Source organism: Priapulus caudatus, unplaced genomic scaffold (assembly GCF_000485595.1).
Source record: "Priapulus caudatus unplaced genomic scaffold, Priapulus_caudatus-5.0.1 Scaffold231, whole genome shotgun sequence".
In the NCBI taxonomy this organism is placed as follows: domain Eukaryota; kingdom Metazoa; phylum Priapulida; class Priapulimorpha; order Priapulimorphida; family Priapulidae; genus Priapulus; species Priapulus caudatus.
In genome coordinates this window covers 227,543-244,745 of record NW_014577292.1, presented here as the reverse complement: position 1 = coordinate 244,745, position 17,203 = coordinate 227,543, and the positions used below count along the sequence as shown (strand labels likewise).

Below are 17,203 nucleotides of genomic sequence, written 5' to 3'. Positions count from 1 at the left end.
ATATGGACATATTAATCAACAATACAACCGTCGTACATTTTTATACTATATTTAGATAATATATTGATATATATGTGTAATATATTGGATATTGCATATATATCAGGAGTAGATAATAGGGAAGGAGTGTGACTTCAATAAACAAGGAAAATTCGTCATTTACTAGCCTTAGAATACCTACGATTTACTACGCGTAACTCAACCAACTTGAGCTCAAATCGTACACAGTATATTCGCCTAGCATCGTGCGAAATCGTTTCCTCATATACACCCACAATCCCCGAGGGCGCAAGAGTCGTTAATAGCTGCCTTTTGTTTCAAGTTAGGCGGTTTATACATTCAGCTTGCTGGCAACATAATGGAAAATCGTGTCGTAAGTTTTAGTCTGTATCTCCTGATTGCGGGTGTATACGAGGAAACGATTTTGCACGATGCTAGGCGAATATACTGTGTACGATTTGAGCTCAAGTTGGTTGAGTTACGCGTAGTAAATCGTAGGTATTCTAAGGCTATATTAAATGACGAATTTTCCTTGTTTATTGAAGTCACACTCCTTCCCTATTATATCTACTTCTGATATATATACATATATTAAATTTAGTATGTTTATTACTTTTTATTTTGTTTAGAAACTTTTTCATGTTTCTATAATTATGTAAATGTAAATAATTATATAAATTGCATAATTATGATTTTTTTTTTTTGCATAGTTGAACTTGTATAATAGGGTTTATTTATATTATTTGGCTCGTGGTAACATGTACTCAAAACATTGCAGGATCACGATAACTAGGGTAACAGCAGATATTTCTTTGGCCAAACGCTCACTACTGAACAACCCCAGCAAACGTGCCATCATGGAACGCTCCAACAGTAGATCTTCTAGTATAGGTCAGTATATACACGCATGTGTGAGGTCATTGTGCATTGTTAATGAGATTATATAATGCAAAGTAAGATCGAGTAGCGGAGGCATACTATATGTGACTCCTATATTCAGAGTGCAATTAGTTAGCCATAACTTGCCTAATTACCCACATTTTGGGTCTGGTACTGCTAGTATAGTAGACATACTGTTACGGACGTAGGTACAGTGATACCCACTGCTGAAACCAACAGCTAGGTACCTCCAAAGGTCATCCACAAAATGATATTTTATGACGTTACACAACATTACATAACACAAAATATGTAAATAACATAAATTTTGATTTTTGATGCACTCATTGGTAATGTTGAGGATTAAAATATCAAACATTTTATTTTGAAATTTCAAGTGTTTTACCAAAAAATCCTGCAGAACTCTCTTTAACCTATAGTGGTTTCCACAAGAAATGTTCTCGATCTTCCCTCATCAGTCTTTTGATGTTTTCTCCCTTACAAATACATTTACATATTTACTCTGTACACGGATCTAAGTAAAAAGTACAGGATATGTACAATTTCGGGAGTTAATTTTCAACACATCATTGCTTGTATATACCATCAGGGTTCTCCAAGAGCACTTATAGCCTGGCGGCCCGCCAGGCTATCGTCGAGCCCTAGGTCGTCGTCAATAAATTGAATTTAACATTACAAGGTTTTTTGCTTTATTAACTAATTTTTATTATTGTTGTTATTGTTATTATTGCCAAGTCTAGCTTATATGATAAGAATAATTGTGTCATCGCATAATTATGCGGGTGCTTTAAAGGAATGACTGTCACATCCAGCAGCTGTTAAACTAGCCTCAGTTTGCCTCAGTATTGGATTGCAATGTGTTGAAATACACAGCTGTTATCTTCATCAGTGCACCACCTGGTGGCTAACTGTTGTACTTATGGTTAGAGGTTATACATGTCTAACAACTTATCTAGTTTATTTTTATATATTAGCTTTTGTGCCTGCATGTTTGAGCTTGCTATATCTACTGCTTTCCTTTCAGTCGAAGTTCAGCAAGAAATCGAAAGGATATTTGAGATAGCGAGGACGCTACAGAATCTTGTCATCTTAGATTGTGACACCATCAATCATCCTTCACAGCTTGCCAAAACTTCATTAGCTCCGATTATTGTGTACCTAAAAATTGCTTCCCAAAAGGTAAGCATTTATTTATTCAACCAATATCATGTCATGTCAAATATTGCTACGATTATGTAATGATGAATTTCATTTGGTATATTTTGGGGATCACTCCCATTATTATCATTGGCATCTCTGCTTAGTATCATTCCAATTCACTAGCTGAGTTGTATAGAAGCCACATGAAATCATTTGCTAATATTTCTTTTTAATTGTTCGTCAATTGTAAATATAAATGTGAACGTCACCAAAGTAAATTGTAAATGTTGCGTGTATTACCAAAGCTTCCTGTTTAAGAAGCGATATAGCACTCAATTAAGTGTACGGTAGCTAGGTAGTAATTGTAAGGCTGGTAACTTTGAGGGCGGGTGCATTCCTCGTGAGGTTGGGAATGGATTTACATTGCTGTTTGTCACTTCGTGAGTATCCCTTACAGGTTCTTTCAAGGTTAATAAAGTCGAGAGGAAAGTCACAAAGTAGAAACCTTAACATGCAGCTAGTAGCTGCAGAGAAGTTGTCTCAGTGTAGTCAAGTCAGTGCAGTGAGTATAAACCAGTTGTAAGCTTAATGATGCAGACCCTTGTACCTCTGTGGGTTTTTGTATTATGTGTTTAGAATTTCTCTATGGATTATGGTTATACTCAGCAATGGGCATTGTCTAAAAGTTTCATTGCTATAGTGGAAGAGAGGCATGATGGTAGTTGTGAAAATATTTATAGGAGCTCTGATTGAACTAAATAGAAAGTTTATTGAATGAAAGAATGAAACCATATAATCTGGATATAAATGTTCATTATTTGGATCCAGTGACAATCAGTTGTCGTTTAAAAATGTTCGTGGCGTATGTAATGATTGATCGAATACTAATGTGGTCATTTTTAGACGAATTCTTGATAGAATACCTGTTTGGAACAGCACGCACATTTCTAATTGTTTTTCATTATTTTGTAACGATTTGGACTAGGATATGTAAACTCATGTACCATAACAATAATGATTTTCTGTCCGGCTCCCTGAATGTAACTATCTGGTCTAGGACGTCTATACTCTAACATAACAATAATGATTTGCTGCCTGTGGTACCTGAATGTAACTATCTGGACTAGGACGCCTATACTAGCTCTAACATAACAATAATGATTTGCTGTCTGGTCCCTGCATGAATGTAACTATCTGGACTAGGACGCCTATACTAGCTCTAACATAACAATAATGATTTGCTGTCTGGTCCCTGAATGTGCTCTCATGAATCTCTTGCAGGACATGTTCGATGTAATACTAGATGAGAATCAGCTGGAGGATGCCTGCGAGCATCTAGCCGAGTTCCTCGAGGCTTACTGGGGTGCGTCGCATCCGCCGCTTCCCTCACGCAGCAGCCCCACGCACGGCCGCCGCAGCTCGCCCACCCACCACCACATGCCGCAGTCGCCGACGAGCCTCCATCGGACGCAGTCGTCGCCCGCGTATCACGCGAAGCGTTCCCACGGCGACGGTCGCCGCGCGACGACTACGGCGACGACGAACCCGCGCGGCGGCGACGAACTGAGCGAGTCGCCGCCGGAGCGCGAGCGCGAGCGGCGCCACCACGACGGCGGCGGCGGCGGCGCGCGTGACCAGCGGCGCCACCACGAGGGGCGCGTGCGTGACTACGACGAGGAGCGCGACGCTGCGGCGGCAGCGGCGCGCTATCGCCGCGGCGACTACGAGCGCTACGAGCGCGACTATGACTATGAGGACTACGGAGAGCCGCGCGGAGGCGGTGGCGGTGATCGCTACGGCGGCGGCAAGCGCGGCGACGCGCAGGAGTCTGAACGCTTGTACCAGCGGCACGCGTCGCCTGGCCGCGGCGGCGCCGGCGGGGAGCGCTACAGCCGGTCTGGCCCGCCGCCGGACCTCATGATGTACAAGTGACGCGTGGCGGCGGTGCTCGTCTACGCTGCTGCAGCCTCAGCGCACTTGTGTGCGTGCGTGCGTGCGTGCGTGCGTGCGCGCGTGCGTGCGTGCGTGCGTGTGTGTGTGTGCTTTACATGTAAACGCATGTTTACGCGTTTCACACGCTGGATGTGTAGTGTACTTGTGATCATCTCCCTCAGAGGACTTTTGACATTTGGAGCGCAGCACGTTGGCTTGGAGTGTGCGCGTTGATGTGATTGCGTGCCGCCGTTGGCTGATGAGCTAGTATTACATGTTTATATAGGTGAGCTTTAGGTGTCGCCGATCTCCTAGAAGTGTTCGGGCTGTCTGTGTGTTTTAAAGGACCAGCAATGGAAGAAAAGCATTCCCGCTGTGCCAGGATATCAGAGACTTTGTCAAAAGAAGTTGTTGCTATCTTTTTCTCTCACCTTATACACGTCTCTTCATCTTTATCTCTCTCCCAATCTCCATCCTACTTTTTCTTCTTCCTGCCTTGTCTTATACCTCTCTTCTACCTTCCATTCATCTTCCTTTCCCTCCCATTTATTCTTTCCCCGTCTCTCCTTTCTCTTCCTCCACACTCTCTCTCTCTCTTCTCACTCTCCCTTTTCCATCTCTCTCTCTCCCTTTTCCCTCTCTCTATCTCTCCCTCTTACTTTTCCTTCATCCCTTTTGTCTGGCTCTCTTTCTCTCTCTCTCTCTCTCTCTCTCTCTCTCTCTCTCTCTCTCTCTCTCCTCTTCTCTCTCTCTGCTCTCTCTCTGCTCTCTCTCTCTTCTCTTTTTCTCTCTTTCTCCTTTCTCTCTTCGTCTCGTCTCTCTTCTCTCTCTCTCTCTCTCTCTCTCTCTCTCTCTCTCTCTCTCTCTCTTTCTCTCGTTCTCTCTCTCTCTCTCACTCGCACTCTGTACTGAATGGTTAACTTTGCATTTGTAACAATCTAAGAGTATGTCGTTTTTTGAAGGATGATTGAGCTAATGCCAAACTTGCCATGTTTATCAAATGACAATTGTCTGGTTTCTCCTACTTATACTATAAGCTGCACGAATATGGTTTACCCCATTTAATATGAAGTTACTGATCTAGTTTTCATAAGATATGCTGCAGCTAAAAACGAATGCGTTTTTACTGCCATCGTGTGTCACCAATGTTGGTGATATATGCACGAATGTTGTTGGATATCAGTTCAAACTCAGAAATTATAGGCGTAATGTTCACCTAAAGTTATTAATTCCCATCTAAGAGCTTCAATTGTCGAAAAAGTCTTGTAATTTTTGACAACGTGCCGCTAAACATGTCAGATGGCCCACTTCAGAAGAATCGGTGTTGCTCTACATTTTTTCAAGTTCGATCATGTACAAATCACTTACTTATCGTGTGTAACTGCAGCTGACTAGATATTGTAACGACAAGAGCATCATTCGCATAACATTGCACTAATCTTTAATATGCAGTTGAATCCAGTTAGGCCGTATTCGAGTGAAATTATTAATTTTACTTGAATTATCTTGCTACCAGCCGTCTTGGTCATGCAGAGAAAACTGACCGTTCGGGTCTTGCCTGCATTGGCAGCACGTAAAATGTACTTTAGCCGGGGAGTAGTTCCATACGTAGTCGTTCCTGAAACCAGCGTCTGATGTACGGCTGTACATAGAGCAAGGACTTGCTCCAAAAAAATATTAGGAACCCAAGCACGACGAGATAAAGTTCAGTCAGAAGACGTCGCAAGTGACTAAAGCCTAGCGCGGACCTGCGATTTTTGGTTGCTCGTCGCTGCAACCTGCAACCGCAAGCGATCGGTCGCACGCTTCACCGCGTGTGCGCATGCAGGCGACTGCCTACCATTTGGCGAATAAATGACTGGTCATCTGATTTGCTCAAAATGAGAATTTCCCATCGTTGCAAGTCGCTGTCTACCCGCACACATGTGATTTCGAAGCAATTCTAGAGCAATTTCAGAGCAATTGGGGGCGACGAGTCGCTCAAAATCAAAACAGTTTGATTACTTGCAACTCGTCGCAATTAAGCGACCAGAATCGCTACGGGTTGCAGTTGCACTTTCCCGCAGACGTAGCGATTTTACAGCAATTTTTACAGTGATTCTAGAACCGCTGTCGAGTTGCATGAAAGAGTTGCAGGTCTGCGCTAGGCTTAATGAACGAGCATTACTCATAAAGACGTTACATTCACTCTTCATTGATAGCAGGCTGAAGAACCTCCTTCATCACCATGGTCACAACAAAGTTCCTGTTATCGGAAATTAACTCGATCCCCAGAACTACCCCGCCACATAGAATGACCAGTGTGCATTTCTAAATTTCTCAAGTTTTGCTAACTTTTTTAATCATTTGTCTAGTTCAGCGTGTAAACAGAATGGTAGCCCTGGTCGTTCACACGATTTACCTATCAGCGTTCATTGTGGTATTTGGAGCAAATTCGTTTCATAATTAATGTGTTTATATATAGCAACCGTATTGCTACAGCTAAGGAGCTAAGTAATGAGGACCCTTGTTTTGATAACATTGAGCTTGGCGTTATATACAACGACTGATTTATTCATTATGAAACTAAAAATTGGCGTTTCGATTATATATATAAAATCTTTAATGTAACCACGTTCAGATAGTGTACCACCGTTAGGACAATTACATCAAACGTCTTTATAAGCTATACATGGATCAATCATAATATTAAAGTGGTAATTTCCATATGCACGTATTCAACCTAAATTCGCCCCATTTGTCTTAGGGGTCCCATGTTGGTGGTGGTTTGTTCGGCGGAAGTTACTATAAGTGAGTGGCCTGAAGCTAGTGGCTAACTGTTTGGCCAACTATAGACACATGCGTGATAGATAATGACAAAAATTGATCTTTTTCATTATAAGGGGGAGGGGTGCAAAACCTATATGTATGCCCCAGGAGTATAGTACCTTTGCAATACGTGACCGTTTCTTGGAGCTATATACGCCCATTACATCCATATAATATTATTCCCCAAAATTCCTTGTGCGTTTTAGTGCGTTTATTTGAAACATTTAAGCTAATACGTGTGGGAGAAATAGGGTTTTCTTTGGTAATTTTAAAAATGTATATGCAAGTGAGCACGTTTAATAGCGAACACAACGGCAGGAAAAGTAGATGCCTCAAACCTGCTTTGAAATTTTGCGTGTTTTGACCTATCATAACGACGGGAAAAAATTCTTAGCTTTCTTTGAATGTATTAATACTAAAACGCAGAGTTTACTTGGCTGGAACACTTATCTGCTTTAATTGCTATTACGATCAAAGCTAGGCCCAATGTAGACGCATGACTATATCATACTAACAGATCAATAGCATTCTATAAAGTATTACACTGTGACCACGCCACAGGCAAAGTCACGTTGTGTTTCACGCCTCTATTTCACTGCTAGGAGCTGCATCGTCATTGTAAGCAGCTTCATTTTTACACAAACTACTCACTAAACAACGTGATTATATAATAAACGCATGTATCTGTTAGCGGGCGTTGATTAAACTTGAACTCGCTCTCATACCGGAGGCTGTCTTGCTTAGCAGGTGGTCCAGGTGAAGCATACCTTAACAAATTGGTTAGATAATGCTCCGATGATAGTAATATCCATCGCGTTGAATTGCTTGTGCGAAGAAGACAGTGTAGCTTGCGTCGAATCGGACATAACCATAGTCATTCTAACCCATGGCCAGTAGATATTTATCACGTGGCAAGTGCGATCATGTGACAATAAATGGTGCAGCCATGCAACTATTTTTGATGACACAGTTATCTGGAATGACAATGTGTAGAAAAAATTCCCTGCAGTGCCTAAGGGAGCACATGTTGTCACTGTTCTCAGGTTACATGTAAAGTACATGTACGTGTCGGCTTTAAAACATTGGCTTGTTTGTCCCATTGATGCAAACATTTGTTTGCAAATATAACTAATTTCGGTTGAAATATTTCTGCACCTGTGCTTTTAACGGGTGTGTTAACATTGCTCTGATCGTGTGGTATAAAGCTTATAATGTGTTTTAATCAAGCCATGGAGAAGTGTTAATGTGAGTTGCCCAAACTCATTTAACCCCCCCCCCACCACCACCACCACCCCTCCCCATCCCTTACACACATTTGATAATTTGATAGAACGATTTTTTTGGTAAAATGTGTTTTAAAAGGCATCGTGCAATCAAGTTGTAGTGATTTTGATTAAATGCCATATTTGGGCTCAGTATGATCACTGTTCACTAAACTCTGAAACTTGCAAACATGGTACGATTGTCAAGTTTTATAGTATTAGTTGACAGCAGGTAATGTTTATTACTGATCATTTGACTGAAGTCTTACACCCGTGTCACTTTATATGTGATTCAAATTGGCGACATTGTGAGAATGTGACGTCAGCTTTGGTCAGCTTCGGTCAGTTATAGATATCGAGACTTAAAATTTCACGTTTAACAAAATTTCAGTTCTGCAGACGATCAATTCTTCAGCAGACACGCATACGTCTCTGATTCTTCCCTGATGTTAAGTGACGTCATGTCTACGCTCAGCTGAAAGGCTGATGTGCCGCAAAGCAATCACTAATATCGTTGAGTCCGATTTCATTTGTCAGGTGCTCTTTAATCGTAATGGAGTGTGTTAGGCTAACGTGTGCGAGCTAGTACTATCACTAGCTTTTGCTGGGTAATGATGTGTATGTAAATACCTAAGTGTAATTATCATTGTATTTAATAACGAGTCGTGTTACGCGGGGAACGATCCATCAAGAATGCAATTTTCGGAAATGGAAACAAACAGTTTTCCTTTTTTCTTGGAGAATATGGTTGGTGAGCATGATGGCCATTGATGGGAAGGAAGAGCCAGAGTCGTATATAGAGATCTCTAGATATATCTCTATATACGGCTCTGGGAGGAGCCTGTCAGGAAAGGATCAAATCTTTAGCAGCGAAGGATTGAGTTATGTTGATTTCACGCACTGGTGAATGAATATATGGTGATCTTGTGTATGACAATTATTTGATGCTATATAAGGAATGCCACATTTCTTTATTTGTTTGTTACAAGGCTTTGTAAATATTTTATATTAATATGAAAAATCCCATTTTAAAATGTGTTGTGTGATATAAACATTGTATGGCATGATATGGTTACATTAATACAAGTATTACTCAACATTATACATTTTATCACTGTACTTCCTACAGTGCAGAATTATAGTATTTATGCGGTTTTACTATTCTATCATTTTGGCCTGTAAAGTATATCTACACAAGCTTCTCTGTGTATATGTCACACGCGTCAGGTGATATTGAAACTATTTCTTATTTATTATCTGCGACTGTGAGATTGAGCAGGACCCGTAACTAATATATATATAATAGTTATATATATATATATATTAATATTAATATTATTTAAAGTTTCCAATTAGGACGCGCATATTATGTGAAAGCCTTTTCATCATTCCAGTACTAGTATTATTGTGATCGGTTTTAGTGTACGTTAATAAGACAGTGTTCTCTGAGGGTCGAAAAGGGTTGTGTTGGAAATGTGATTATTTTGGAAAATTTTACAGATTTGCTTTAAACTGATTGCTTGCTCGTAATTGTCTGTTTAACAAGTATGGATATGGAGGTCCTTCTGTTTTATCGTTTTGCAGTGTATCTGTGTATCTGCGGGATACTATTTAGGCGGGTGTCCATGCTTGCGTACGTGTGTGCGTGCATGTGTGTGTGTGCGTGCGTACGTGCGAGCGTGCGCGCGCGCGTGTACATCTACGTTAGTGTGCGGAATATCTCGAGAATAGTTTAGGTTGAAACAGCATAGTATGATGCAAAATGTGAAGTTGGAAGCTATGTTCCGAATAAAATTTCTAATATTTGCAGGTTTTATGACTGAGAGCTACGTGGCGCACAAGCGAATTGTCAAGCGAATTGTTTTGCCGATTGTTTTGAAATGGTTGTGTGGTTGCTGGCTTCGTACGGAAGCTCTGGCACGCGTGCTGTTATCATTATTTATAACAACCACATATCATTTACTTTCTTTAACCAACCGTATTATCACTTGCTGTTATCATATAACAATTTGCATGGATTGATTTGCGACGAAGTTCGACCAGTTTTCATTCCATAATGCGTACCGTAGTGGTGCGTTGTGTTACAACTCCTTTCTGTATCCAAACACACACGGGTACAGGTGTATTCACTCGTGCACGTGTGCTGTAATCTGCTGCGGATGAAATATTGCAGCACGTTGAAAGGGAAGCATTCACTGTGTCGCATCGTACTGCTATCGTCTTTACGTGTGACAGATTTTCTTGAGCAGAGCTGGAGGTGCTTCGCTGATCTCTGGGATTTGTTGATCTGCAAGTGCGTTGATCGTTTGTCGGTTATATTCTAGGTCACACCACCCCATGTATGGAACCAGTAGGAAGGCTACGCGATACTCGTTCAGTATCTGAGCTCGGCTTGGTATGAATGTGTTTGTGTCTGTAATGATTTAAGAAAATGCCGACAGTGCAGACAGGTTCACGGATGTAAAGACGGTGTAATTATACGCCCATTCATTATACGATTCCCTATCCCACGCACAGCGCCTGAAACACATGGGAATGATTGTACACTTATTGCATATAACCTGTACAACATGTTAAAGCATTAAGTTGTCGTTACTTTCAATTATATTTTTAAGCCAGCTGCCACTATTCCAATCCACTCGTTTGCGGCTTCAAGTTGAGTCTGCACGCATGTATATTGAATAGCTGTTGCGTATTGATTTAGCTACAGAGGTACTAGTTGACTTGCAAACGTTTAGTTCATGTATTCGGTCAGATCATCTGTGGCGTAGACAGGTCACGTGTGAGACATGAAATGACTGCTAGACTATGCCCCTGTTGTATATCGCTGCCTGTTATTTATGAAAGACCATTTTTCACCTATACGGAATAAGCCATACACCTAGTGCGCATACATATATATATATTTATATATATATATATATATATATATTTATATACGTATGTGTATATTCATGTGCTCTGTCCCTTAATTGCTTTTCTAGCACGTGACGGTGTACGTTTTGAATGCTCATCACCTAGAGCTTGGTATCTTTATTCCTTTGCAGATTTTTCAACAAAAATATCTTTATCATATTTCCGTCGTTTGTCAAAACCTATACTTGTGTATGAATATGTAGAAAAATAATTTCTTACCTAAGGCACTATTCGGAATGACTACTCTTTAACTAGTATAATTACTCTACATCTTAATGAAATTTAGTTTCTAGTTTACTTCTTACCTAGTTGTACGGAATTTTTTGCCATTTGTCTATTTGAAACTTAAGATATCAATGATAATGTTAATATAATATAATGATACTCTTCCACATTGCTGGAAATTTGTAAATAAAATATTTTTATCATGAACTGCTTTATCATGAATTTGGTTTTAGCTCGTCTGACATGCGCAGGGACACTCATTCGATGCGAATATGCACGTACCCTTATGAATGTGTGTGTGTGCTTTTCTAGTTATTTGGACTCCGGAAAGTGGCTGTCCCTGTCATGAGTGATGCGATTCTATTGGTATAACACATGTTGAATAGAGAGAGAGAGTGAGTGAAAGCGAGGGACAGAGAGAGAGAGAGAGACTAGATGCAGCAGTGTTTTGCCATGAAAAATCCACTATACATGTACAGCGTATAGTTAAAGGGATAGTAGACTCTAGGATTTTACAACATACAACTGTACTTACTGTATAACAAATCGTCTATACCGACACGTATTTGTTACCAGATACCTAATTTAATTGTTATAATAAATTACACATCAACGCTAAAAAATTTGAACGGCGCCATGACACCCGCGACCGTGCTGCCACCCCGAAAAAGTTGACCATTTATTTTGCACGTTACAGACCGAGGGCTAATCACAAATGTACAATTATATTTATACCTAAATGCCTACATGCTATTTAACCGAAGCCGAATATTTCAATTTAGGGCAAATGTATTCTCTATATTATAACTGAAAGCGAATGTGTCGTTTGATAAGATTATTACAACTATTGCTTGTAAAATTAGATAAATAAGAAACGAAGTGAGCCTTGGATCTGTAGACGCCTTGGCTAAAAAGTGTTTGGCGCAACTTATCCAGATCGTCGCAGATTGAGTGGCGAGCGGCGGAGACCTGGTGCGTTCGAGATCAGGAGACTGTAGTGCGTTAGTTTTAAACGATTTTAATAATATTGCTAGGATGGTGATTTGAACCATGAAACTTTTTTATGTAGCGTAATTTTAACCTAAAATTAACTGAAAATAAGGCCGCTAAAACCTAGAGTAAAACGATCCCTTTAGAGTTTCATATGACAATCGAAACATTCGTATAAATACAATACATAATACATACAACATTGTAATTTGGCATGTAAATTGTATACATTATATTGTTATGTTATTACGGAATTGTATTCGTTGACATTTGTAAAAACAGTTATACATACCATATGCACAATTATATATTTAATATATAAGATATATAGATATGGTATAGTATAGGAAAAAGATTGTATATGTGTATGAGAGAGAGAGATATATAACTATATCCATATTAAATATTAATCTATATTATATTATATCTTGCTATGTATGATATTATATTAAGTAATATATATAATATATTATATATATATGTTATTATCGACATGGCATTGTACAGATGTCCAATAGGACATAGCTATTCTGTTGAATATTATCAGGAGTAAATCTATGCGACGAATTTGTGATGCATATTTCTCTCTGGATATTATGTAGAACGGTACTTACTCCAAACAGTAGAAGGTGGAACGCGTACCAAGAGGCGCATGAAAAATCTAAGTTCGCCGGTAGTTTTTAGTGGTTAATCCTCCATCCTCAGATGATCTGCATTCCTTTCGTCATTCCTGCGCGCTGCGCCTGGAGTTCGTCGAATGGCGTATCTGCCTTTTACTTTCGATGTAATAGAGCCGATACGAAGAACCATGAAAGATTATGTCGGCTTAGAGCATCCTCAATGCTTGGGTATCAGAGACTAAACATACTATGCGGCCCGTCTATGATAATGTGTTTTGGCCAGATCGTATGGACTGAGAGAGTCTTTGCTAGTCTTCTTCCCTCTAGGAATCTTTTTAAGAAGCCAAACCGAAAATACGAGGGTATTAACGCTCGTGTGTAAAACTGAAGTCAGTGGTAAAAGGCAATTCCCACTAGAGAATGAGTATAAATAGGTATTTATAAAGGTAATCTTTTAATTTACCTAGTTTCTAGATTACTGCGTACCCGTTGTCAACGGCATGCACTGGTCAGTATGGGCCGGTTGGGTGCGTACGGTGCGTGTGTGCGCGCGGCAGCCGACATAGTCTGCTATCTGTTTTGGTCTAGTCGATTTCGATTTTGCGTTCGACATCTCGTGGTCTTCGGCAGTCTCTTGAAACTTTAAAGACTAATTCTTGACGAGGTTACGTGTGGCTAGTGCGCGAACCGAAAGCAGCAAAAGAACTAACAATACACGGTTTTTATAAATAAAAATCTACACGTCCGCATTTAGATTATTTGACAACAACGCGCATAACCGGCACACTGGAAAAGGAAGCCGACGCGCGCAACGTAATCGCGTGCCACGACTGATTTGATGAAAGAGTATTATTGTATTTGCATCAATTATGTATATTATATATAGCCCCGTCCGACGGGGAAAAACATGAATGCCTGTCGCATGATTCGCATCGTTAAAAACGGCCGAAGTGCGCATTAATAAATAAATGATTCGTGATTTCGGGTGATTATCGGTGATTAGAGGCTTGCGCAAACCTTATTCGCATTCGTGATAGCTACGTTATCTAATGTGCATGTAACAGAGCATGGGCGTCCTTTATTGTTGTTCATGCATTATGCTATATAGCGTCTACACACGTAAAAGATCGTAGCTATTATAGATCGATTATTTTTTAAGTTACCAGAGACATAGTGCTCATATAAACTTAGCTGATCACCCAGTCCCAGAGTCACGTGGAATTCCGTCCAGTCCGGTAACATACATTTTTTAAATGTATTACATTTGAAAAAATATATCATTATCTCGCAAAAAAAATAAAACGTTGCAACTGCATTAAGCGCTACCTCTTATAGGTAAGCTAAATTAGCTTGCAATCACATGCCTCCATGAACAATAACTTGAAGTCCCCAAGATTTTGTTTGCGCAAACGGCGAGTGAAATGTATTAACATGTTTCTATTTGCCGTTGTCGTGGCTGCGCTAGTGTATGCCCATTGAAGTTAGTGTGAAAATACCGAATGAGATAGATACCTAAATGTTTCTCCCCTCTCAAAGAATATTGCACTTTATAGACGAGCACAATCAACGAGCCTTTAATTCAATCACTTTGTTACTCTTATTTACTTAAGTCAACACAAAAATTCAATTCCTCATTGAGAAGGACGTATTTGTATAGGTACTATTGGTTTGGTCACGATGCATGAAAATTTATTCCCACGATCGGCCATTAAAATATTACGACAGAGCAACTCTTTTCAGTATTCGATACCGTGTTCAAGCCCAAAATGAAATTGTGTAAGATTTTTCTTCGCCGTTAGGTCGGCGCTAGTGTTTGCGGCTGAGCGTCGCTACCTTCGTCTTTATGAAGCCAAACGAATTATAGCGCATAATACAGCATTTTGGCTGAAATTAAAGTCACATATTGTACCAAACGAAAGAGCAATTCTGATAAATTCGATGAAGATTCTAATACATCTGCCTTAGGATTGTGAGGCGAAAGGCTCTCTAAGCGCGCTGGTATCTGCGTAGATGATTATCGATTAAGCCATGTTGTGGGTTCTGCATATGTCTATAGTGAAGATTGTTGATATATAGTTTAAAGAGGTTAAAGGGGATACTGCCTTGGAAGTAAATGCTTTCTAATAGAAATCTGAATTTCATAGCATCAGCTTAGGTAATTAAATTGCGTTTCGAGGAAGTGGGGGTGGCGATTCAAAACGAGAGTATTGCCGCAATAATAATTAGTTTTTGTTTAAAGCTCGTGACAGCTGTAGAAGAAGGTGCATCTTCAGGGAGATCTTAAAATGGGAAATATCGATCCGAATGTTTTTTCTCGAAGTCGGAAAATCTACTAATCTAAGCGTGTGATACGTAGGGCCTTGAGCCGTGTCTTTCGGCCTGCCGTATTAAGTGCTGGAGAAAAAGAAAATAATATTTTGATTGAAAATCACAAAGCGAAGACGATACTCATAATAAAGTTTTAACATATAGGAGTGGCGTTTCGGTTGCTCCGCTATAATCGGACGGAGCTCAAACTTGACAAAATTGCGATTCTCGCCAGTGACAAAGATGAAAATTAGTTATACGTGAGAGTATATTTTCTTCGCTCGTGGTGCAGCAGTGACTGATGCACATTCGGAAGGTCTTGCGTTAAGTCAAATGAATATTACGTGCGTGCGTGCGTGCGTGGGCGTGCGTGCGTGTGGGTGTGTGTGTTGCTGTGTGTGTGTGTGGTGTGTGTGTTAGTGTTAGTGTGTTGTGTGTGTATGTTTGTGGTGGTGAATCGTGTGTTGTGTGTGTGGTTGTGTGGTGTGTGTGTGGTGTGTGTGTGTGTGTGTGGTGTGTATGTTAAATGTGCACATGCTAGACAAGTACATAGTCAGGAGCATGAGTATACGAAAATGTCGATCCGCGTTGTCTTCTTTTGTTTAATTCAGCATACGTGGGATAACCTCAAACGTTTAGACCATACGAATAGATGTTTAGAGTTGCGAGCGATGTCTATACGAGGGCCGGCATTTGTTAAAAAGAAAAACTTGAAATTCCTTGAAATTATATAGAGTAGCAGCAGAACAGAGTGATCTGCAGCATCTCCAAAGTCGCGTAGTGTAGATGATTGTGGGGAAAGTGAGCTCTAGCGGGGGCGTGTAGAGCAGTTACTTGCAATATCAACCTAGAAACGAATCGCCTGGTACACTTACAAATAGGTCTAGATTTTATGCTATGCTGAAATAGCCTAAAATCCGGAGTTTCGCGCATGGCGTAGTCAGCGTGACTAAAAAATACCTTCATATTTTAGATATAAAGTAGCATAAATTTTAAACTAACGGGGCTACCCACAAAGTAGATCTAATGAGAAACTATCCATCGCGCGATGGCTCTTGGTAAAATATGGTAACGCATGCCCAGCTGCAGGTAACCCGACAGAAGTGATTGTGGGAGCATTCCCTCCTATTAGGCTACATCTCATGTATAATTCGTTAAAATACGCATCTCGTAACGTTAACCTGAGCAAGGGGCCTATGCAACGCCAGCATATATACTCGCGCTCGTACTTTAGCAAAATATGCTAGAATTTGTATCTATGAAGAATAGGCTAAAAATCCGGAGTTGCGCGGCATGCCACAGTAGCTGAATTAAGTATACATATTTTGATATAAAAATAACTTAAACCTGGAGGCGGGACTACCCAATAAAAGTAGATTTCTAAATAAATTATCCATCGGCCAGGTTATGGTAACAGATGGTAGACATGGCGCTAGCTTTGCAGGGTACTCCGGACCAGAGTGATTCTGGCAGCATTCTTCAGATAACCTGACGTGTATCTATTGTTGAAATGCTCATCATTTAATCGCTACTGGGCATACTGCCCAAACCCAGAATCTGACCGCCCTGTTACACCAGCAAATATTCTGAAAAAATTTAATCTATCGAATACAGTAAGAATCCGAGTTCGCGCATCGGCAGCAGCCGACATAATATGATTAATATTTTGATATAAAAACACATTTAAACTGGAGCCGGGCTTACCGCACACGAGTAATTTCTATAATAAATATCCATCGCCATCGGTTCCGGGTAAAAGATGGTACACGCCAAAGTTGCAGGTACGCCAGAACAGAGTGATATGGCACATCTCTCACGATACCTGTACGTCGCAATTATCTCCGTTGAAAATACCATCCATTTAAACCGAGTTACTGGGCATATGCCAACCCAGAATATGACCGGCCCTGGTACACTAGCAATTATTCTAGAATACGTATCTATCTGAATCTGAGCTAAAATCCTAGTCGCGCATGGCGCAGCAGCTGACTAATGATTCATATTTGATGTACAAAGAGCATGGTAGAGAGCTGGAGCCGGGCTACCCAACAAAGAGATTCTATATAAATATCCATCGCCATGGTTCTGTAATAGATCGTACGA

At 40.3% G+C, this 17,203-nt stretch overlaps 1 protein-coding gene across 1 annotated transcript in view; it reads left to right on the top strand.

Annotated features, from left to right (window-relative positions):
• Positions 1-3,972, top strand: part of LOC106807731 (voltage-dependent L-type calcium channel subunit beta-2-like) — a gene marked incomplete at its 5' end in the record, with an annotated part of 8,959 nt that extends 4,987 nt beyond the window's left edge. Inside the window, 3 exon segments of the mRNA XM_014810171.1 lie at positions 1,925-2,079; positions 2,498-2,602; positions 3,322-3,972. Coding sequence (XP_014665657.1) covers positions 1,925-2,079; positions 2,498-2,602; positions 3,322-3,972 — 911 coding nt within the window.
• Positions 3,973-17,203: the final 13,231 nt, after the last annotated feature.